This window comes from Dermacentor silvarum, chromosome 2 (genome assembly GCF_013339745.2).
Source record: "Dermacentor silvarum isolate Dsil-2018 chromosome 2, BIME_Dsil_1.4, whole genome shotgun sequence".
Lineage (NCBI taxonomy): Eukaryota > Metazoa > Arthropoda > Arachnida > Ixodida > Ixodidae > Dermacentor > Dermacentor silvarum.
This window is the reverse complement of record NC_051155.1, coordinates 139,561,685-139,584,657: the sequence shown is the minus strand read 5'-3', so window position 1 is coordinate 139,584,657 and position 22,973 is coordinate 139,561,685. Positions and strand designations below refer to the sequence as shown.

At 46.5% G+C, this 22,973-nt stretch overlaps 1 protein-coding gene across 1 annotated transcript in view; it reads right to left on the bottom strand.

Moving 5' to 3' along the window:
• Window positions 1–2,366: 2,366 nt before the first annotated feature.
• The window catches only part of LOC119441846 (box C/D snoRNA protein 1), a 34,787-nt gene continuing 14,180 nt past the window's right edge, over window positions 2,367–22,973 (bottom strand). The window contains exons 5-7 of the mRNA XM_037706481.2: window positions 22,348–22,509; window positions 12,272–12,396; window positions 2,367–2,530 (exon numbers count right to left, since the gene is read on the bottom strand). Coding sequence (XP_037562409.1) covers window positions 2,451–2,530; window positions 12,272–12,396; window positions 22,348–22,509 — 367 coding nt within the window. The 3' untranslated portion in view covers window positions 2,367–2,450. The remainder of the gene's footprint in view (window positions 2,531–12,271; window positions 12,397–22,347; window positions 22,510–22,973) is intronic.

Below are 22,973 nucleotides of genomic sequence, written 5' to 3'. Positions count from 1 at the left end.
CAAAGTGCAGTGTTATAGCATCCCGCCAATGGTGACAAGTGAGGGTCTGGTTGATATGAAGATGGGTCGAGCGATAAATTAAATTAGTACGAAGTATACTTAAGGAATTGAAGTGTGTTTCCTGTATTCTAAGCTTGAACAGTTGGATGTCAATTGCCCTTATTTAGGTGGGGGAATGAGATGTTGAAAATGTATTTATTTTATTTATTTAAAAAGTCCCTACAGGCCTCGTGAGAGGCATTGGGTAAGGGGGCATCACACAAAAAAAAACAGCATACATAATGGGTACATAATATACATACACGATTAATTGGCATAATAATGGATACTCATGATTTCCTGCATACGTTAGATTACACAAAATAATTGTAGAGGTGATGTGCTTATTAGAGCATAAAACAAAAGGTACAGTACAAAACATAGCCCGCAAATTTTGAAGTATATCGCATCTCCGGCACTTGATGAACTGTTGCAGAGATATTCCACTTCCTCATACCCACGTGAATAGTTTCAGAAAAAAAAATTGCCCGCCAATCCACCCTGTGAAGGTGGTTGGAAAGCGAAGCTTTTTACGCCACCCTCACGGTGACTGCGTGAGTCACCGTGAGGGTGACTCACACACTACAACGTAACTTTAACCACGGCCTTTATTATTATTTACTTCACAACAATGTTCACTACTGCTTTATCATTGGTGTGATATACACTACTAGACTACCCCATAGTGGGGTAGTCTAGAAAATGAACCGAAGCAGTTACTAGGCTGGAAGGGTTTCGAATGACGTCAACTCTCTTTCAAGCAGCTGCATAAGCTTTGCAACAGCTGCAATCTAATCTTACGGACCGCGCTGAGCCTGTTTCCGTTGTTTGCCCGCAGCCCTTATCATCCATCATGTTGGCTCATCACTTTGAAGCTTGTTTTTGTGGTTTTTCTTGCGAAAACGAGTGCTTAGTTGTACGCTGAATGCCTGAATTCAAGTAAGCTTACTGCTATACCTGCAAGTGTTAGCGGTTCGTCGGGATCGTTTTTTGATTACGACGGACACGACAGAACCCTTGGCTGGTAGAGGTACAAAGCTTCGCTTTAAAATAAACGCACTTGATAATAGGCACCAGCACGCGCTTTGGCCCTCGTACACCTTCAACCGTCATTTCCAAATCACTAAAGGATCGTATATCCAGCATAAAATCACTTCTTTTTCTCGCCTCATCTAAGCAGTAGCAACAGTACTGCAGCACCTGAAAGCTTCCTCAGCGCATTAAACTCCTCGGTTGCGAGCGCCGCGGTGTGAAGCCAGCCACACCCACCATACTTGGCCCTCATACACCTTCAGCTGTCATTTCCAAATCAGTAAAGAATCGTATATCAGCATAAAATCACTTTTTTTTTCTCACCTCATCTAAGCAGTAGCAACAGTACTGCAGTGCCCGAAAGCCTCCTCAGCGCATGAAAGTCCTCAGTTGCAAGCGCCGTGGTGTGAAGCCGGCCACGCCCACCACTGAACTTACGCTCTCTCTGTGCGAATGGGAGAGCCAGAGCAAACCTGCCAGCGCGCATTCTCGGAGGACATGACCATACATTACGAATGTTTGCTTTGCAATAGATGATGTCAACACTTTGCGTCTAAAGGTAGGCGACTGTAAGCTACCGCTTGCCTATTACTTGACCAGGGCCTATTTCTCCGTTATATTTTTTTTATAAGAAGGCTTCAAGATTGTCACGTGACACTTCTCATAATTTTTTCTCGCATGGGTGAAAAGGACCAATGGCATCAGCTACATCCGTGGCTATGACTGGTCTGTGGACTGCCAGGATGATAATCGTAGAGTGCTTTAGGTATTGGTTTCAGTTTTACTGGCGAGGTAGTATCCAAATAAACCCTCAACCCAGCGAAGGTTTCCTCGTGTAACAGGCAGATCTCAAAGGCTATGCTTTTGCGAACTGCATGCGCTGGAAGCGATTGCGGAGCTGGAAATACGTAATGGCCGCCACGTTTTAGACTATCTATGAGGTTGTTATTATGTTTCCTTTGGCATAGTCTGTGCAATTATCTGCTAAAATGCAGTTTTGGTGCAGGATGGCACGAAGGACCACTCTTAAGGCTGGAATAAGGATCTTGCTGACCTCTTCCAAATGCACTTCCTTGTCAGCACCATCCCCTCCCCCCTTTTTTTGTGCGTGTGGGCATGCGCCACCGCCAAGAAGAACCACAGACATGAGGCTCACTCACACATGACCCACAAAACGCTCCTCAAACAGGGGGGAGTTTCGGGACAAGGAAGCAAACGCAGATACATTGAAGCAAGGAATTAGGATGGATGGAGAAAGAAACCAGGTCACATGCTTCCTTTAGGGGGCACGTTTGCCTTGGGCTTTATTATACATTTTTACAAAGCTCTTTAGCAGGAAAAAAAAACTGCTTCATATTTTTGTACCAATTTGCACTCTTTCATTCATTCTCACACCCAGCCAAACCATCTGTATTGAAGAAGGCTGGCAGACTTGTGCCCCCATGACTTCCTGATGGCTCTGAAAAAGAGAGAGAGGTGTTATACTACAAAGCAACTGCAGCAATACATCAATTCACAATATGTACGTCCCCTCATCTCAGGGTTTTCTTTTTCAGGATTTAGAGGTGGTGGAATGATGTAAAACTGTGAAAGTTGGATTTTCCCCAAAGCTGTTCTAGAATTAGTTTCCTCAGGCTAGTTTTACGATTTAAAACAAGTAACAATCACCAGCATTTGACTTCTGCATGGCCATTTTAAGCATACTTTCTCAACAAATCAGTTGCACAGTATTCAAGAAAGCCATTTTCACTTCAAGTTCTTTAAATTTTTCACTCACACAACAGCAAGCAGTCGATTTCAGACCGACTTTCAACCGAAGCTTGAGTAGCTGTCTAATCTCTTATATTTTGAACACCGCCTGTGCAAGTGCCCTTATTCATTACTGTATAATATTGCACAACACTCCACATTAGTGTTCAGCACTGTACAGGAACTGAACAAAGCATGTGAAATTGCCAGCACCACTTAACACACCCTATACCACCTTGCTTGCACACATAAAGCTAATCGAACGCAATAATCAAGTATGAGGAGGCTTCTGCATACTCCCTGACCTGACAACCATTGCTTTGCAAGCTTAAGGAATGCAGTAAAAAACAAACCAGGTGCTTGCTGCAATGATTAAAAACAAATGCTCCCTGCACAATAGAAACTTACCCGTTTTCACACTGCTTTACCGCATAGCATGGGCATCACTAAGGCTAGTTAGTATTGATGCTAACAAATCTTCACAATTTTTTTTTTGCCTGATATGACTTAAAAAAGTTGGGAACTAGGAACCAGGTGAATATTTTATATACAATAAATTTCCATTATTCCAACTCCGTTTAATTCAATATTTCGGTTAATTCGATCCTCACGGAAGGTCTGGTCAGCGCCCATGCGTTTCTACAGGCCCAAACTTTCGTTATTTCGATCCTAAAATTGTCCTTCACCTGATGATTAGAACTTTACCAGTCAGCATGCACGTGCCTGACCCCTAGTGACCCCTTAGTGGCAGTGTATGTCTTGGCGGAGCTCAAGGGACAGTTAATGCGCTGAACACGTCATCTCTCGTCGAAAACGCATATTGACACGTCAATTCAGTACATTTCCGTGTGTTGTGCAGTTGTAGTTTGCTTGCGCTTTATTTTGCGCGCCGCGAAGGATTCGGGCGGGAGAGACGAAGACGACGAAGAAGACGTTCTGCTCGATCGGAGCTGTTCTGCTGTGTGACCGGTTGTTGTCTGTGCTGTTATTACCGTGACAAATTGGTGGACATGCTGGGTATCATCCTATGCCCTAATTTGACCTCCCGACGCTTCAAGTCCCTACCACCATTCCTGCGATTCCGGAGGAAAACCGGGCACTTCGCCACAGCCGCCGCTTGCAAGGACTATTTCCTGAATACGGCCCATTGAGCCCAGTAAGAATGTCAACCACAGGGGCAAGTACGAGTCAAACGCAAGAGAGCGACACAGTCCAATCCACTTCTACCCCGAGTGTCATCAATCCAGCGCACGTTCCGAAGTCATTTCATGGTGACGTGTTCGAGGACGTGGAGGATTGGCTTGAGCACTTCGACCGAGTCGCTGCAGTCAATGAATGGGACGACTATAAGAAACTGCGCTACGTTTACTTTGCCCTTGAAGACTACGCTCGCACATGGTTCGAGAATCATGAGGGCTCCATCACTAGCTGGCAAGATTTCCGACGACAGCTTCGCGAGACGTACAGCAGCCTCGAAAGGAAAGAAAAGGCCGAACAGGCTCTGCAGAGTCGGTTTCAGAAGCCAAATGAAAGCGTGGCCATGTTTGTCGAGGACATGTCCCGCTTGTTCCGACGTGCTGATCCAGGTATGGCCGAGACAAAGAAAGTTCGCCTCTTAAGGCGAGGGGTGAAAGAACAACTCTTCGCTGGGCTCATGCGCAACCCTCCAGCTACCGTCGCCGAGTTCATAACTGAAGTGACGACAATGGAGCGAGCGCTGCAGCAACGATCCCAACAGTACGATCGCCAAAGCACCGTCGCCGCCGTGCCATGTTTCACCTGCGGACACAATTTAGCAGCACTCCCAGAGCTTGTGCGAAGCGTTGTGCGCGAAGAGCTTGAGGAAGTTCGCAAAACTGCTTGTCAGCCGACTGTTACTGCGCTTGGTGACATCATTCGTGACGAAATCAGGACCGTGACCCAACCATTGGCACCAACGCGAGCCGAAGCTCCAGTCCTGACATATGCCGAAGCCTTACGGGGCCCTCAACCATCTACGGTACGACGTTTGCCTTCCCCTGTTTCAGCTCTGCCGCCACGTCAATTTCCCACTACAAATGTAAACTCGTATGAGTACGTAGGCCCGCGAGATATCACACGGAAATCAAACGTGTGGCGCACCTCGGATAATCGGCCACTTTGCTACCACTGCGGCGAAGCGGACCATCTGTATCGTCAGTGCCCTTATCGGAGGATGGGCCTTCAGGGATTTCACCCTAACGCGCGTCGACCAAGTAATGGTGAGCGCCCACGCGAGATTGAGCAGTTCCTGGCCTCTCAACAGCCATGTTCTCCCGCACAAAGACGCCAATCACGTTCACCATCTCCTCGGCGCATCATCTCGCCTAGCCGTTACTCTACGTTTTCTGATGTTCGCAACAGGTCCCCAAGTCCACACCCACGCCAGGAAAACTGAGGACAGCGACCTCCGGGGGTGGGGCCGCTGCTGATCGTCCTGACAAACATCCTCCGACACGAAAAGTTCACGACGACGATTTATCCGCCACACCATGTTCTGATGACGCAGTACTTTCCGCCGATATTACAGTAACCGTCGACAATTACCAGGTCACCGCCCTCGTTGATACCGGCGCCGACTACTCCATTATGAGTGGTGAATTGGTGGCTACTCTCCGAAAGGTGACCACACCATAGAATGGTCCCCAACTCCGTACTGCGGGTGGTCATCTCGTGACGCCGGTTGGAAGGTGCACTGCCCGAGTGCATATCTGCGGCTCTGCCTTCATTGGATCCTTCGTCATACTGCGGGAATGCTCCAGGCAGCTCATCTTAGGAATGGACTTTCTTAGAGAATATGGGGCCATTATAAATCTTCGAGAGCTGTTGGTAACATTTTCTCGTAACGCAATCTCGCACGAATGCAAATTGCACAAGATAGCTTAGCGTGTCTCTGATGATTCCGTGACCATACCACCTCGTTCCAGTGTACTGGTTACCGTAGTGAGCGACAAGGACCGAAATGCCCTTGGAGTTGTTGAAACCAATGTGTCCATCCTCTTCTCTCGTCAAGTATGCGTCGCCCGCGGCCTCCTCGAACTGACCAAACAGACTGCTGAAATCCTAATCACAAACTTCAGTCGCGAATACCAGCACTTCACGAGGCACGCTGTTGTCGCTTACTTCGAAGAAATCGGCGACGCGAGAACCAGCCTATCACTCGCAGAACTTTCCTCCGTCCAACACGATGAGAAGCAGTTTACAATTCAACTCGATGTGAATTCTAAACTATTGGCTCAACAACAAGATAGTCTTCGCTCTCTATTGCTTTCCTTTAGCGACTGTTTTGCCACGACGTCAAAAATCAAGCAGACACCCGTTGCGAAGCACAGAATTATAACCGAACCCGCCGAAAGACCCATCCGACAGCATGCCTACCGTGTGTCTCGAAGAGAACAAGACGCCATTTGTGAACAAGTCAAGCAAATGCTTTCTGACGACATCATTCAGCCATCTACAAGTCCATGGGCGTTACCAGTGGGGCTAGTTAAAAAGAAAGACGGCACACTGCGTTTCTGCGTTGATTATCGCAAACTCAACAACGTTACAAAGAAAGACGTCTATCCGCTACCTCGCATCGACGACTCGCTGGACCGACTTCGACACTCCAGATATTTTTCATCCATGGATCTGCGTAGTGGTTATTGGCAAATAGAGGTCGATGACCATGACCGGGAAATGACCGCATTTATTACTCCTGACGGACTCTTTGAATTCAAGGTTCTTCCTTTTGGTCTGTGCTCTGCTCCTGCGACTTTTCAAAGAATGATGGACACTGTTTTATCCGGGCTTAACAAGCAAACGTGTCTTGTTTATTTGGACGACGTCGTTTTTTCGGAGACTTTCGAGCAGCATCTTCAGCGTCTTCGTGCAGTGCTTGATGCGCTCCGAACTGCAGGCCTGTCACTCAAGCCCGAAAAATGCCACTTCGGTTACGAGGAACTGAAATTCCTTGGTCATGTCATAAGCTGCGATGGAATTCGCCCGGATCCTGAAAAAACGCGAGCTGTTGCAGCCTTCCCAACGCCTACGAACAAACGCGAGGTCTGCCGTTTTTTGGGACTTTGCGCGTATTACCGTCGCTTCGTACCAAATTTTTTGAAAATAGCTGAGCCCTTGCATTACCTCACAAGAGACAATGTCGCTTTCGTTTGGAACCCCGAGCAACATCGCGCTTTTTGTGACCTACAACAACGACTTCAAACTCCTCCAATCCTAGGTCACTTCGACGAAGACGCCGACACTGAAGTACACACAGACGCGAGCAATGTGGGTCTCGGCGCCGTCTTTGTGCAGCGGCAAGAAGGTATAGAAAGAGTGATCGCCTACGCTAGTCGTGCCTTGTCATCGGCCGAATCGAACTACTCGACTACAGAAAAAGAATGTCTAGCTGTTGTGTGGGCGATATCCAAGTTCCGACCATATTTGTACGGAAGACCTTTTAAAGTAGTCAGTGACCACCATTCGTTGTGTTGGCTTGCCGGTCTCAAAGACCCCTCAGGCCGCCTTGCTCGATGGAGTCTTCGCCTTCAGGAGTTCGACGTTACGGTTGTCTATAAGTCGGGACGCAAGCACACAGATGCCGACTGTCTGTCCCGCGCTCCTGTAGAAACGACTTCGCCTGAGCTAGCTGAAGACGACAGTTTCCTCTGCGCCGTCACAGCGTCTGACTTGGCTCAGCAACAGCGTGATGACCTGGAGCTTCGCCCGCTCATCGACTACCTTGAGGGCCAACTTACACAGCCACCACGTCCATTCCGACGCATAATTTCATCGTTCTTTCTCCGCAACAACGTCTTGTACAAGCAAAGCTTTGACTCCAGCTCTCAAGCCGATCTTCTGGTGGTACCATCTGCGATGCGAGAAGAGATCCTGCATGCTTGTCACAACGAACCGTCCTCTGGCCATTTGGGGTTCACGCGTACTCGCGGGCGTATCCGCCACAAGTACTACTGGCCTAAACTGTCCCGCACCGTTAAGCAATACGTGAAGACTTGCCGAGACTGCCAGCGGCGCAAGACGCCGCCTATAAAACCAGCTGGCTTGTTACAACCTGTCGAACCACCTCGGGCACCCTTTCAACAAGTCGGAATGGACTTGCTTGGACCATTTCCTAAATCTTCGGCTGGGAACCGATGGATAATAGTTGCGACAGATTATCTCACTCGTTACTGTGAAACAAGACCACTTCAACTAGCTACTGCTAACGACGTCGCCAATTTCTTCATGCATGATATCGTCCTCCGCCATGGCGCACCAGCAGTGGTTATTACCGACAGAGGGACCGCTTTCACAGCCCAACTCCTGGATGAAGTGATGACCCTCAGCGGCACTGTTCATCGTCGGGCAACAGGTTACCATCCACAGACGAACGGCCTAACCGAACGGCTCAACAAGACCATCGCTGACATGCTTTGTCGACGTGGATCACAAGAACCGGGACAGCGTCCTTCCTTTCGTAACCTTCGCCTATAATACCGCCGTTCAAGAAACCACAGGATTTACTCCTTTCCGCTTGCTTCACGGCCGCGAGGTTACCACAATGTTAGACGTAATGCTCCTGCCCGACACCTTCGCATCTACCACAGTGAATGCTGCCCACTATGCTCAGTGTGCCGAGGAAGCTCGTCAGCTAGCTCGCCTGCGCATTCGCTCTCAGCAACACTACGATGCTCACAGGTACAACCTCCGACACAGAGAAGTTACCTACCACCCCGGAGACAAAGTATGGATCTGGAGTCCCGTCCGCCAGCGCGGGAGGTCGGAGAAACTTCTCCGGCGTTATTTCGGGCCTTACCGGGTTCTTCAACGCCTCAACGACGTCAACTACACAGTTGTTCCAGAGAGCACCACGCGAAGCTCCCGCCGTACACCACAACCGGACATCGTCCACGTGGCTAGGACGAAGCCATATTACGCACGCTGACCACCTACCTCCCTACTTCAAAGGCATCGAGACAATGCTTTTCCAGGGGGGGAATAATGGCACGTCAATTCAGTACATTTCCGTGTGTTGTGCAGTTGTAGTTTGCTTGCGCTTTATTTTGCGCGCCGTGAAGGATTCGGGCGGGAGAGACAAAGACGACGAAGAAGACGTTCTGCTCGATCGGAGCTGTTCTGCTGTGTGACCGGTTGTTGTCTGTGCTGTTATTACCGTGACAATATTTTTGGCCCACCCTAGGAAGATTTTCAAGCGATAACCATAGCTCACAATGTCTCATTACAGTATTTACCCAATTCTAACACACACCTTTTTTTCTTTTTTAAGGCAAACTGGGCCAAAAATTGCCTACGGGGTGCAATCGGGCACGAAACCAAAACCGCCTTTGCAAAGGTTGTATGCTTTACCACATAACACAGAGGCAGTGCAGCGGAGCTGACTTTAGGAATTCAGCCGCCTCTGTGTAACAATTTTTCTTGCTAAAAAATTGTGCATGTGTTAGATTTCTACTTTGTTTAGGAGCTTTAATGTCATCCCTACGTTATTTTTCTACTTTGGACACATAGAAAGTGGGCCCGAGTCCGATTAGGGAGCATGTTAGAATAGTGCAAATACTGCCAAGTGAATCAGCTGTGTGTTTTGCCATTTTTTCTGCGATGTTTTGGCGTTTTTTTCTACATTTAATTCGACCCGGGAGATAATTTGACCAATTTCGCCGGTACCGTCAGGTTCGAATTAACGGAAGTAGACTGTATTGCAGATTTCTTTCTCGGTATTTAATTCAAAAATAGTGAATTATTACTTTCATTCGTGTTCCGTGTGGTGCTTCTTTGAAGTTTCAAATCATAATTCTTAAAAATTGTCTGAGCAATTATTACTACTATACATCTACTCGAAACACCAGTGAGCAGGCTATAATTTTATGTACAGTGAAAGCTCGATGATACGAATCTCACGGGGTCACGAAAAATATTCGTATTAGCCGAAATTCGTATCATCGAAACACAATTAAAACTACAGTCGAATCTCGATAATTCGAACTCGAAGGGGCCCGGAAATTTGTTCGAATTAAAGGGACGTATTTTTGAAGGATTCGTGCACCATAGCACGATGCACGAACGGTGCGAGTCGTGAAATATCGCGGCGCGCAAGCGCATAGCAAGCGCGGGCCACGAAACTGCCCACGCCGGCTAACGGTCGCTTCCCGATAACGGCAGAAAGCGAAGCTTCAGGGAGCGGGCGGCGCCGGCACATGGGTGCGCGCGGAGACCGTCGTAGTTGAGGGAGGAGGGCGGCTTGGAAGTGGATTTGGCCGCGTCAACTCCGCCGCTTCGGTGGCTCCCCTCGCCCTCCCTCTCAACTCCCTCGTAGCACTCTCACCTTCGACTCCGTGCGCACCCGCCGCCGTGCTGGCGCCAGCTTATTTTAGCCGCTCCCTGAAGTTTCGTTTTCTGCCGTTATCGGGAAGCGAGCGTTTGCGGGCGTGAGCAGTTTCGTTGGCCCGACTCCGCGTCCGCCGCTGCTTCCCTCTGCGCTGCGGCAGTGCAAGGTCAACATGTGACTAGAAAATAGAGAAGGGTTCACTGCCACTTTATCCGCGTGGCTGAGACGTCGGCACTAGTGTTTGCTAGAATACGGTTGTCTAGAACACTCTAGTCGGCACGTACACGCTTGTTCCGGCGCGATGCAGAAACGGCGACCTTGCAATTTGAGAGAGGGTGAAATTTCCGCCGCGGGTTCTTTTTTATTTTTTTTTCCCTGTTCCTTCGCGCGCGGCATTGAGGGGTCTCTCCTGAGCTTTTGCTCTACGGCGGTGTCGGAGCAATGCCGGTCGGAGGCGCCGCCGCGTGATTTGGCGCGCTGCTAAGAGCATTGTCGGTGCGCGGTATGTTCGAAATAAGCGTGTTCGAATTAACGAGATTCGACTGTAGCTAAATTAAAGAGTGAGAGATGAACTCACTCAGGCACATGTACGTAAAAAGCATTTACTTCTTGAAGAAAAAGTCTCTAATGTCCTTCTATCTCGGTAGACAATCCTATCTCGGTAGACATAGCTCGCTGCGACTAGGTAAAATGGCGCAAACACAAAGAACGCGGCCCGAAGCACAGCAGCCACTCCGTCCGATGGGCGGCCGCCGAAAAGGAGGAAAAGTACAAAAGCGCCACCGCTTCAAACTCTTCGCGCCCAGTCGCGGAGTCCGCGCTGTCCGGCGCCGCGTCCGCACCAAAAGATAACGGGAGAAAGCGCGTGACTGCGCGCTGTTCTCTTTCGCGGCCGTCAGTGGGGCGGCGTTTATTCGTATCACCCGACGCAGGCCGAAAATCGATTCGTAACAACCGTTCTCTAGCACGTTGCAAAGTAATGGGGCTCGGCCGGGACCACAGAAAAATTCGTATCATCCAGAAATTCGTATTAGCCGTGATCGTATCATCAAGCTTTTACTGTATTGCAGTATATGTTGCGACTACTACATCTTGAAATAAAATGTTAAAACATAAAAGCACTGAAAATGAGCACATTTTCAGTGTTTACGAAAGTGTTAACTGTACTGTAGGCTTGTGTGCATATTAAAATATCCTACCAGATGTTATGCTTTTAGTATTCGTCGTCAATGAGGACACGGGTGACGGGAGCAGTGATAACTCGGATCCTATGGCCACTCGCTCCAACATGAAGCTTGCATTCGCCCTGTTTCGGCGCTTCCAAGCGAACGTGGAAGCTACAATGTGGAAAAATATGTGCTCGCCTAGGCGACGAAAATACTGAAGCAGAAGAAGATTCAGGACTATTTCATGCTACAGTAAGCCAAACGTAATGCGTGTCACATTACATACTTTCGGTTACTATCTGGATCAAATTTTTTTGATTGCAACTGGCTCCTTTGCTCAAGCTACGGGAAGGAGCCAGTCGCGGTCGAGAATTTAGATCCAGATTGGGCTCGATCGGGATCGAGAGTAGCCTTTTCACACCAGTACGAGTCCATTTCGTCACTAAAGCACTGTTAGAAATTGTATGTGTACTTATGTTGGCCAATCCTTTAAAAGTTCCCTATCAAATTAGACGATATGTCAAACTAATTCAAGTTTTTTTTTTGTGTGAGTTCGATATATGCAGGTTTGACTGTATTCAGAATGAATATAAATTAAAAGCGTGCAAAATATAGTTTCGTGAGCAAGTCACATTGCCATTGACAGGGATCATAGCCATGACAAGCCAAGGACGAAGAATTCATTTAGTCACCGAACCTACTAACATCCCTGCAATGGCAGTCAAAGTTTCAGATGCCATATGGTGTCCTATGCGATTTTGAGGACATGGTCCCACCTGCACAATATAAAAAAAAATGCCGGCCATGAAGAAAGTTTGTGCCATTCAGGCTGTCTCCCGTACTTTCACTTCTGCTGGTGTGGCTGCTTCTTGACTGTTTGAGAGCCATACAGCCGCCGCTAACAGAACTGCATCAACTCAGTATGAAAGTCAAGCTCACTAACCTGGACTGATGAGGTTAAACTGCGACAAGTCCTCAGTGAGAACGACCGTGAAAGTTGGGTATTCCACAACAACTTTTCCTTTCAGGCAGTGCTCCAGGCTCACTGACAAGTCTAGGTTGTAATAGCTGAAACAGGAAACAAATGGCAAATCAAGCATGACCACCACAGCCAATGAATTCCTACCTTACCTATAACATTGATGACCAATCACTTGATCAAAATGCAACGTTGCAGCACAATGAAAGAGAGCCATAGCTAAAATAAATAGAATCATCGAATGCAGATGTCAAAACGCGCTGTCCACAAAGTGGATTAGTTTGGATATGTGAATATGATATTTGTTTCAGATTCCATTTTTCTTAACAATCGTATTCAGCAAAATTCATATTTGAGACACAAAACACAGTCACACAAGCATGGCCTGTAACATTTCTGACACAAGAACATCAGCAGCTGACCGTGGGCTTTTAGACAATTTTGTCTAAAAATTTGGCACTTCGTCTGTACTATTGGCATGTACTAAAAGCATAAATTGGATGATGAACAAGATAATGTAACTAATACACACGCGTCAGCATCACCAAATTTGTCTGTATGGGTAACACTCGCTCAGGTGATTCTGGCTATCACACATTCTGGAGTTGCAGTATGTGAAGGGTACAGACAACCCTTTAAGTACCCCCTTTTTTGTGATGCGATGAAAACATAATTGAAAGTATCTAGACCAACACTAGTCATGTCAAACGCGCGTAACAAATTATTAAACTATTTCTTTTTTAATGTGTGACGTCTTACCTTTACTGTATACAGATACTGTCCTGTGACCTTAAAGAGGAAGCTTTAGCTCGCAGCTAACTCCGATGCCGCCTATTCAAATGCATGTAAAACGCAGAAATGCTTTAAAGGGGTCCTGAACCACCCCTTCCGCTTGGTGAAAAAACATAGTAAGCGGATAGCATACGCTGCTGTGAACATCTCAGCCAAGTTTTGCAGCCGTGCGCAGCGCATGGAGTCGCAAGCGGAGCACGAAGTCACCTTTTTCTCAAACGCTCTCTTTTCAACATACGCCTGGCTCCTAACTCCTTTCTGGACACATTTTGTAATATAGCAGATTCCCATACGCAGCTGCTATTGGCCAATAGCGTTGTGAAGAAAACTGAATAAATGTGCTTTACCAACGTGTCAAAACGTCCCGTCAGAAAGCCACCATCTTGAGTTAGACTTCGGTGTACTGGTACTGTCTTCACCTCCCATGCTGAAATTTCAGCGTGGGTTCGATTCCTGATGGACGTGATTTTTTTTTTTCCTTAACTTTTTTTTTTAGATTCTTGAGTAGCGAAAACATTATAAATAGCCCATTTCACCACATTCACAAGTAAGTAGCAGCGCTTTTTTTATTGCTGACGGCTACAAAGAAACCTTACGAGCATAATAGAAAGAATCATATACATACATACTGGATATTTCATGTTATCAGGAGGTTATCAAACTGAAATAATACCAGAAACAGCTACTTCGCAGTTTGTACATTGCATACACGCTCGCAGCAATGCGGTGAATGTGCCCGGTGGCATCCGCCCACAAGTCACCACGACACACAACATGCTAGAAGAACTAATGCACACAAAGAAGCTCAACACCATCAACTAACAAATGTCTACCCAAGGTCGTGCTATCCTGAGAAGCCTCGGGTATCAGACTTCACATTTGCCCGACATCCAGCAAGCTCCACCACCATTAGACACTATCCCGAACATCAAGGTCCTACCCATCCCCAAAAAATGAATGTGGACAATCAACAAGGCAGACAAGCTCACGCTGATTACTTAGCCACACCTGACCACAGCACATACTACATCGATGCAGCTCATAGCTCTTCTCAGTTTTGGGACCAAGAAGCCAGACAACTCGCAGTCACGAAGCAGTACCGTCTGCTAAAGATGCAGAGATTCAGGCCATTACAGAAGCCATTTGCCTACACACACATGACACTGACATTATCACAATTCGTTTGGATAGTCGGGGAGCATTACTGCCTTTAAAAAAATGAACTCCTGGGTTATATCCATACTACACTGACACCAGGAACATGCACAAACACCCTGCATTACAGGTTCTCTTGGAGTGGGTACCAGGTCACAAGGGAATAGAGGGCAATGAACTAGCTCATGCCTCAGCTCGCAATCCTCTAACACCGAGCAATCCCATTAAGTGACCCAAGACCTATTGCCCAAAGAAATTTTTCAAGACGTCTTCAATATCTTCAAACTTGCCGTACTGGCTTTTATAGCTACATATCAGCCGCGCCAGGCTGAGTGCGCCGAGAGCTGTGTCGCTTTAATCAGAAAAGTATGATGTTCAAAAGGTCAAATGTCATAACGATTTGTTATCAGCAACTACATAAACGAAGTGTTGAAGCCAGGGTTCGTACAGGTTTCTAAGGCAAAAATTCAAGGATATTCCAGGACTTTCCAGGACCTGTCACAAGTTTTTCAAGGTCTCAAAGCGGAATCCAAAGTAGGATTTCTTTATAACACTTCCAAAAATGACCAGTTTTATTGCACTTACAATAAATAAATGTATATGACAATTATAATGAAAATGTCTAGCTTTGATAACTTCTCAATATCACAACACAAAATGAACGCTTACAGCAGCGGCTGAGATTTCTCCGGTATAGGCTGGGTAAAGTTCACCAAAAATATTCAAAGCATTCAGCATAGAATCATTGCACTAAAATAAAAAGAAATAGATGTATATCACAATAATGTTAATAATATCTAGCCGTGATCACTTTGCAAGTTCACAATACCAAAAAGAAAAAAGTTCACAAAACACAATGAATGCTCCGAACAGCTACTTTGACTTCTCCAGTATTAACTGGGTAAGTTTACCGCACATTTCCAAAACATTCGGTGTAGTCTTGCTACACATCCATTATATTATAACAAATAGATATGTATACTGCAATTTTGTAAAACATGCCTTTAAAAGTTAACACAACGAGCACTCAGAACAGCTGCTCAGGCTTCTGCAGCATTAGCTGGGTTGGTTCATTAAACATTTCCAAAACATACAGCATACCACGTACGGGTGTATAAGACGCGTTTTTTTTTCTTAATTTTTCGTCGGCGTGTCTTATAGAATGGTGCGACCTATGTGCGCTTTTTTTTTTCGGAAAAACTGCCGACAAAATCGGATCCAGTGTTATGGCCACGCTGTTATGGCACTCTGGTTGACTTAATTGCTCCGGGTTCTGTGCGCGCTATCGAGGTGCCGGGTTCTCGTGATCAAGTTTGGGCCCGAGCGCCATGCGAGAAGGATGGTGCAGCAACGCAAGTGGCAGTAGGTCGACCGCGAGTCGATCGACCGCGATGTCGTCGCATCTGCAGATCGCTGTCAAGATACGGTGTGTGCCACTGCGCAAACTACGCAGTTGCTCCGAGAGTACAGGCAGCCCCCCCCCCTCCCTCCCGGGCTTATGCCTTCCCGCTTTCCTCCCTTGTGCGCTTTTCGGCTCACTGTCGCACACTTTCACTCGCACAGCATACAGCACGTGGGGTCAATGTTATCGCCCTTGGACTTTATACGGAACATCGCGGCAACCACGACGGCAGAAATGCGCCTGGAGCGGAAATATATGGCACCCATACGCTTGCACATGACCCGCGTTCACAGAGCAAAACGTCACTAACTTTTTTTAATCGTTTACCAAAAGAACAGGTGCGTCTTATACACCCGTGCGGCTTTACACGTTTTGTTTTCATTTTTTTCGGAAAAACTGTCGTTTTGAGGGAGGTGCGTCTTATATACAAAGGTGCGACTTATAGAACGTAAAATACGGTAATGTTATTGCACTTATATTATCATAAATAATATAACAAACCTCCACCCAAAGGCACTGAGCAAAAGTGGTAAAGTTGCTCTACTATAGCTCTCTTTAGCTTCACTAGCTTCACCTCGTGCGCAAGAGTGAAAGTGGCACAAGGCAGACCGACGGGCGAGGAGTGAAACGAACGATAGGGTGAGGAAAGCAGCGTAAACTGCCAACCGAGCCAGCACCGAAGTGCGGCACGGGTCTCTCGCTCCGTTCGCGGTTTGACACGGTGAACCCTTTTATTTGTTCCGTGCAGTTCTGCAAAACGGAACCATGTGTGCTCGCGCCGCGTATTGTTTCTGAAATGGGGAGTTCGACGCCGATCTACCACAGAAAGGAGGTCGCAATGTCGGTATCAGAGTGCATTGCTCGCGAAATTCAAGGTTTTTCAAGGAAGGAAAAAAATTCCAGGACTTTCAAAGGCCTTGAAAACGCACTTTTCAATTTCAAGGGTTTTCAAGGATGTCAAGGACCTGTACGCACCCTGTGAAGCAACCCGATCTCTAGATAACAGTTTAATAACCACCAACCTTTGCGCCGCGCGCAGTACCGCGTTCACACCGACTCAGGCTGCGTGAAGAACAACAGCTACACTTGAGCAGCAGTTGTTCCTTTACGATTTCTTGCATACGCTGAAAATTCTAAATTATTCACTTAATTACTCTTTTCCATGGCATACAATCTAGAGCTGCTAATGAACCTGAATAATACCTCAATTTAACGACATCTTAAGAAACAACGAGTGCACAATAAAATGAGTTGTATTTTTGCAATGAACACACGAGGTGGTATACCGAAATCTGTCCACTCGTAACAATTTCAAAGCACAAAAGAACTGACAAAAAGAGAGAGAGAGAAAAAAAAAAGAAGCATTCAGGTGCCTCACCTCAAGTCAAAGAACTGGGTGATAGCTGCTAGTTTACGTCCAGTAGTACAGGATTTGATGGCTTTTTCCAAGTTTTCTAAATTGCCCACATACTCTTCTGGCAGTCCCGTAGAGACTACAAGGTCCTTCAGAGCGGCAATGTACTCATTCGCCGTTTCAGAACTCATAGGCACAGGCGCAATAACGTCTTCATCACTGTCCTCATCTGAGGATGGTGCCTCAGGACAGGCTTCTGCTCACACTTCACGGATGATTGTGTTGTCATCAAGCTCTTTGGTTACCCACACAGCATCGTCAACCGCAAGAAAGTCACCGAGGTTGTCTGTATCACTCACAAGTCTAGCTGCTACGGTGTCCTCCCATGCTTGCCCTACGTATTCTCGGGGATCGCGAATGACAGCGTCTGCGACTGATGTTGGCGAAGCCGATGGACTGAGAAAGCTAGCCTTTCTGAAACAGTTTTGCATAGTTTCGCGTGTCACATCCATCCATCCTGCTTTGAGCATCTGAACCGCCATCCACAAGTCGATCTTGAGAACCTTGTTTTGACGGATGAGAATGCGAAGCCTCTCGATAACACGGCGACAGTAATTAGTTTTAAGTTTTGAATTATACCCATGTCGAGGGGCTGTAGCCTTGCGGTGGCATTGGGTGGCAAAAAAATAACTTGCAGTCAATGAGCAGAGCAGCTGTCGAGGATAAAAAGGATACCCCTCTTCTTTGCCACCATCTCGTCATCAAACTCCTTCAGCCACTCACCGAAAAGTGCCCGAGTCATCTAGGCTTTTTTTTTATTCTGCCTGTATCGAACAGGCCCAAACTGTCGGAAGCACCTCGGCTTCTTTGACTTTCCAATGATGAAAGGAAGGCGCCCGTCGCCACCGTCCATACTACAGCAAAGTAATACTGTCAGGCGCACTTTGCTGTTTTTTTCCACCAACACATTCATCGCCTTTCAGCGAGTGGGTCTTGTTTGGTAACATCTGATAAAATAAAACAGTCTGGCGCCTTCATGTGCCTCCGTGTATGTTGCAGGGCTGTAGCATGAGCCGTGTCCCCTTTCGCGGGTTGTTGGTGTATGCATCAACGGCTCAGCAGGTGTGGTCATAACAGGTCTAAAAATACCACAACAAGCGAACACGCATCGCAAGTACAGGCATTTTCTCCCATCACCCACAGTGCCTGCCAAAAGGCAGCACCTGGAGTCGAGAGTAATGGCATGGCTGACACTTTGACAATGAGGCTTATTATAAAAAAATCTGGTCTATACAGTGGCTGTGGGTATGCGATGTTAGGAACCAAATTGGCAGCCCTGTCCTGCTTCAACTGGGGCTAGATTTCTCGCTATATTACCATTTGCCAATGTTATCACGAAATGAACCCGGTACGTTCATTCCGCACACAGTACCTGCAGCAACTGCCAGAGGAGGTCGACCTAGCGCAGCTCCGCCTACCCTCCTCTTCCACAACGCATCTTTTCTCTTTCCCCACTTCGCTCAACGCGCGCGAGATTGCGCGCGATTCTATTCTCCACCTCCAGGCAACTTCCTCCTCCGGCGCTCGCATCCTTCGCGGCTTCAAACATCCCATTGCTGATTTCACTAGCGGCCACTTACGCTTGCGCATAAAAATCGCTAAAAATTTTACCCCGCATAACAAACGCACCCCGCGACTTTGCGCATATTTTCGGGGGAAAAAGTGCGTTCATTATGCAAGTAAATACAGTATGTTACTACCATTCGAAGTGCAGATCACCGACTGTGCTTCCATTATCCACAATATTTCTCGCACAATATAGGTTTTCCTGTTGTTTCTTGGAAGAGTTCTGCAATTATACATTAAGTCCCAAAAACAAACATAGATGGGTTCCCCATATTCATGTTACTTCTAAAATACTCCTCACTTAGTGTCTACTACGTTTTCCTTGCAGCAGCACACAAAAAACTTGTAGCCCTTTAGCTTATCATTCCTACACTTCAATTAAAACTACAAATTACTTCTATGCTTTCCTTGGCTTCATATCGTAGTTATTAAAGGGAAACTGAACAGGTTTTAGATTTCTAAAAAGTGACGTTTTTCTGAAGCGCAGACACTTGAAATCCCCGGTACGAAGTTTTGTTTTTCCATCATGCAAGTAGCGGCGGCGTAATTAAGAATTAAAATCGCAGCTATGCTCCGCCCACAGCGGCTCACGGAGTCAGCCCGCGGCGGCGGCGGAAGGGGAAAGCTAGCGGAAATGACGTCAATATAGGGGTCCCAGGCACCCGCGCGGAAAGCGTGTGCAGGTTTTGCGCGTCAGTCGGGTTGTATCCGTGGCCTTTATCGCAAATGATCAAGATCTCCACCCTGCATTTCCGGCTGCAACGGCGGCCGAGACGACGTCATCTTTCACAATTTCCCACGGCAGAAAAAACAAGCTGCTCAGTGGATCGCAGCGGTGAAACGAATTAATTTCAACCTTCAAGAACCACTCTTTGTTAAAAACATTTTTTGGGACAGTGATTACCATCAGAGTTTATCGCTGATGCGTGCAATGGGAATTCCGGTGAAATCTGCTCGACTAAGGCCAGGCGTGGTGCCATCGATCTTCGCTCATAAACGAAATGAATTGCCGCCACCGAGAGCAGCCTTCTGTGATACACTGTTTTTTTCTGTCCTGGAGGAATTTCGTTTACTTCCTGGCAGCACAAACATTCTTCTATTTCCATCGCACTGCAGTGCATGCAGGAACACCTGTCGCAACAGAAATAGACGTCACGTAGAAAAGACACCTAAAATAAAGCTTCAATCGGATACGTAATTGCCCATACGCCTGAGTGCTTACATCACTTGCTTTAAGGAAAGCGGCGGATTGTTCAAAAGCGTGAAACGACAGGAGTGGGCTTTTACCTCTGATTGTTGCAACACAACCGGGAATCGAGGGCCAAAAAGCATAAAATAGAACTACAGTAAACCGCAGAGATATGCATAACAACGTGCAGTGGCACACTTTTTTGTTTTTCGTCAAATTCCCGCACGACATTGCAAGCAGCCCAAGCACGCCGTCGCGGCGTCGAACGCTGCTTCTAGCACCGTGGGTCACAAAACAGCACAGCTATACTGCAAAAATAAGAAAAATTCACTTCCGTGCGGCGTATATTTGTCTGGCACGTCTGCACCTTGTATTGTTATCTTAGTAACTTGGTAACTGCAAAATGCACTGTGCTGACAGTGCGTCTCCGTATTCGCTTCAATATAGAATACAGCAATGATTGCACGCATTGTTTGTTGCGGTCACAGCACAGCAGAATGCATCTGTGGAAGTAATATCTACACTGAATTAAATTATATTGCAAATACAATAATTTCCATGCGATGTGTACCTTCAGAGCAATTCGGCAGTCGCACTTTATTACTTGCAAACCAGCAACAGTAGAATGTACTGTGTACAAAACGAGTCTCTCTACTGTGTACAAAACGAGTATTTCTTTCCGTATTCTGTTATAAGGACGCCCGCTATGAAATAATACAATCGCAGTCTGACTGCTAAGGCAATGTCGAACGCTGCTTGTAGCACCGTGGGTCACAAAACAGCACAGCTATACTGCAAAAAAAAATAAAAAATAAAAAAAATCACTTCTGTGGGGCGTATATTTGTCTGGCACAAATGCCGCAATGGCAAATGTCGCAATTAGGTCCTCGGATCCGGCGGGCTCCGGCCATTCCAACTTCCGCGCTCGCGATCGCGCTCGCGCTTGGCGTAGGTGTTTCTCGTTGTCGGGCCACTGGTTCAAACGCGTATGGTGTCACGCCAATCACCCCTAAGTGATCAAAATTATCCACAACAGCAACTGAACTGTGCGAAATCGTCTGGAAGGTAGTCGCAGTACCTGGTGAGAAGCTGTCACGTTGCGGCGGGCTCTCGTGGACCCATGGATTGACGTCACGGTGCGCTCCACCAGTCATCGATGCGAGCCGGATGCGCCGCGCGCCGCCCAGCCGCAGCTAGGAGTTTTTTTGCTAATAACGCGTTTTTGGCTGCACCATGTCAAATTTCTTATCGATTTTCGTGTTCAGGGTGTTCAAAAGTATCAAATGGTGCTTATAACTCGATTTTTTTGGAAACCTGTTCAGTTTCCCTTTAACAAAAAGAAAGGGTTTAACCAAGTGTCACCGCTAAAGAAGACAAGGTCAATGTAAATGGTAGCTCAAATGATTGATTCTATTCTATCTGTCTATTCTGTCTTTTTCATGTTCATTATTCATTCATTTCATATCTTATTTATAGTATTTCACGCGCAATTACGTTGATTTTGTCTTGTTTAGCGTCGACACTTGGTTGGCCCGTTCTTTTTTTTTAGCGGTTGACACTGGAATGCACCCCTCACCTCAGTCTTCTTGTTGCTCTTTCACGCTATCGCGAAGCATGGAGCCTATAGCCCGTAGCATACGGCCTATAGCCCTGGGCGTTTAAAACACATGCACAAGACTCAGACGACACACTTGCACAGCCAGCAGCTCTCCACTCGCCCTGCTTCTCCGACCCACCTCTCCTCTATCCGTAACTCAGGCACTTCGTGCCATTTGGCAGAGGGCGTGGCAGTTAGATGGCACTTGGCAGCGGCATGGCAGAAGGCAACAACACAGGCACTTGCATCCCACCCAGTTTACGGCTAATTATACTAATTTTTTATTATATCCGTAATAGTTGCTGACTATTGCTAAGTGAAAAGGATTCATTTGATACCATTTTCATGTTCATACCACATCGACAAGTCCCCTAATCGACCGTTTTTCTGGAAGTGGTTACAAGATAACATGATCCCAGATACACCAATCCTGTGTGCAGTGAGCTAAGACCTTGCTTTCAAAAATAGGGCCACTCAGTTCCTTTTCTTCCAACTCACTAGTAAAAAATTTATTTCATTGAAAATAACATGTCTTCCTGCATGATGATATTATTTGGCACATTACTGCATGCAAATATATACTCTACACCAAAAGTTTTACAGCAAGAAACTGAAATACTTTGCAACAGGCTGGACATCACTGCTTTGAAGGACTCATTCCTATTGAAAACGTCCACTTTATGTGACTACGCACTTGTTGTACAAAAACAAATGAGATGGCTAACATTGTGCTAAATCTTACCTGCTTAGTTCCAAAGAGCCACACAAGTGTTTCAGGATTATGTCAAACGGCGCACCAAAATGAGACGGATTGTATGTTGGAGAATAAATACTAAGGCCATTATTTTCTTCTTTTGCTCAATTCTGAATAATCCACTCCCAAACAAAAGTGTAGATGCACCATGAATGACAGTGTGTGACCCACCACTTTTCGGAAGCTGGTTTTCCTTCAGCAGCCAGGAGGAGGGAGACCCCCTGCATTCCAGCTGCTATGTAGGGCTGCAGTGGGCCTCTCAACTCTGGTCGACATGTTTCCAAGGTTAGGTGCTTCTCAAGACATTTTCCCAGGCTTTCCTTCTCGTGCACCCTGCATGGAAAAAAAAAACGTTTACTTAATATATTTCATATAATATGACAACTGACATAAGAACAGGGTTTTCTGTACAGCAACGAAAAGGTCCCTGACAAACTAACTGCTCCTAACTACAGTGTAATCTCGTTAAAACGATCTTCACGGGAACTGGAAAATAAAATGTATCATCTGAAAATCGTATTTCATCCGAACTTAATCAAATATAAGAAAGAAAAAAACGTATTATCCCAAAAAATGTATTATGCAGAATCGTATAAATGAGATCCTACTGTACTCATCTCATAATTACATGGACTGTGCTGCAAGATTATATTAGACAACTTTTTTATTACATGAGACCTCTCGTACACAAGTGGTCAGATGCTAGAAATTCTCACACGTAAAAAGGAGACATTTTCTATGACAAAGGAGTAATGCCAGATGTGACATGCAACACTCACAATGCTACATGGGACATC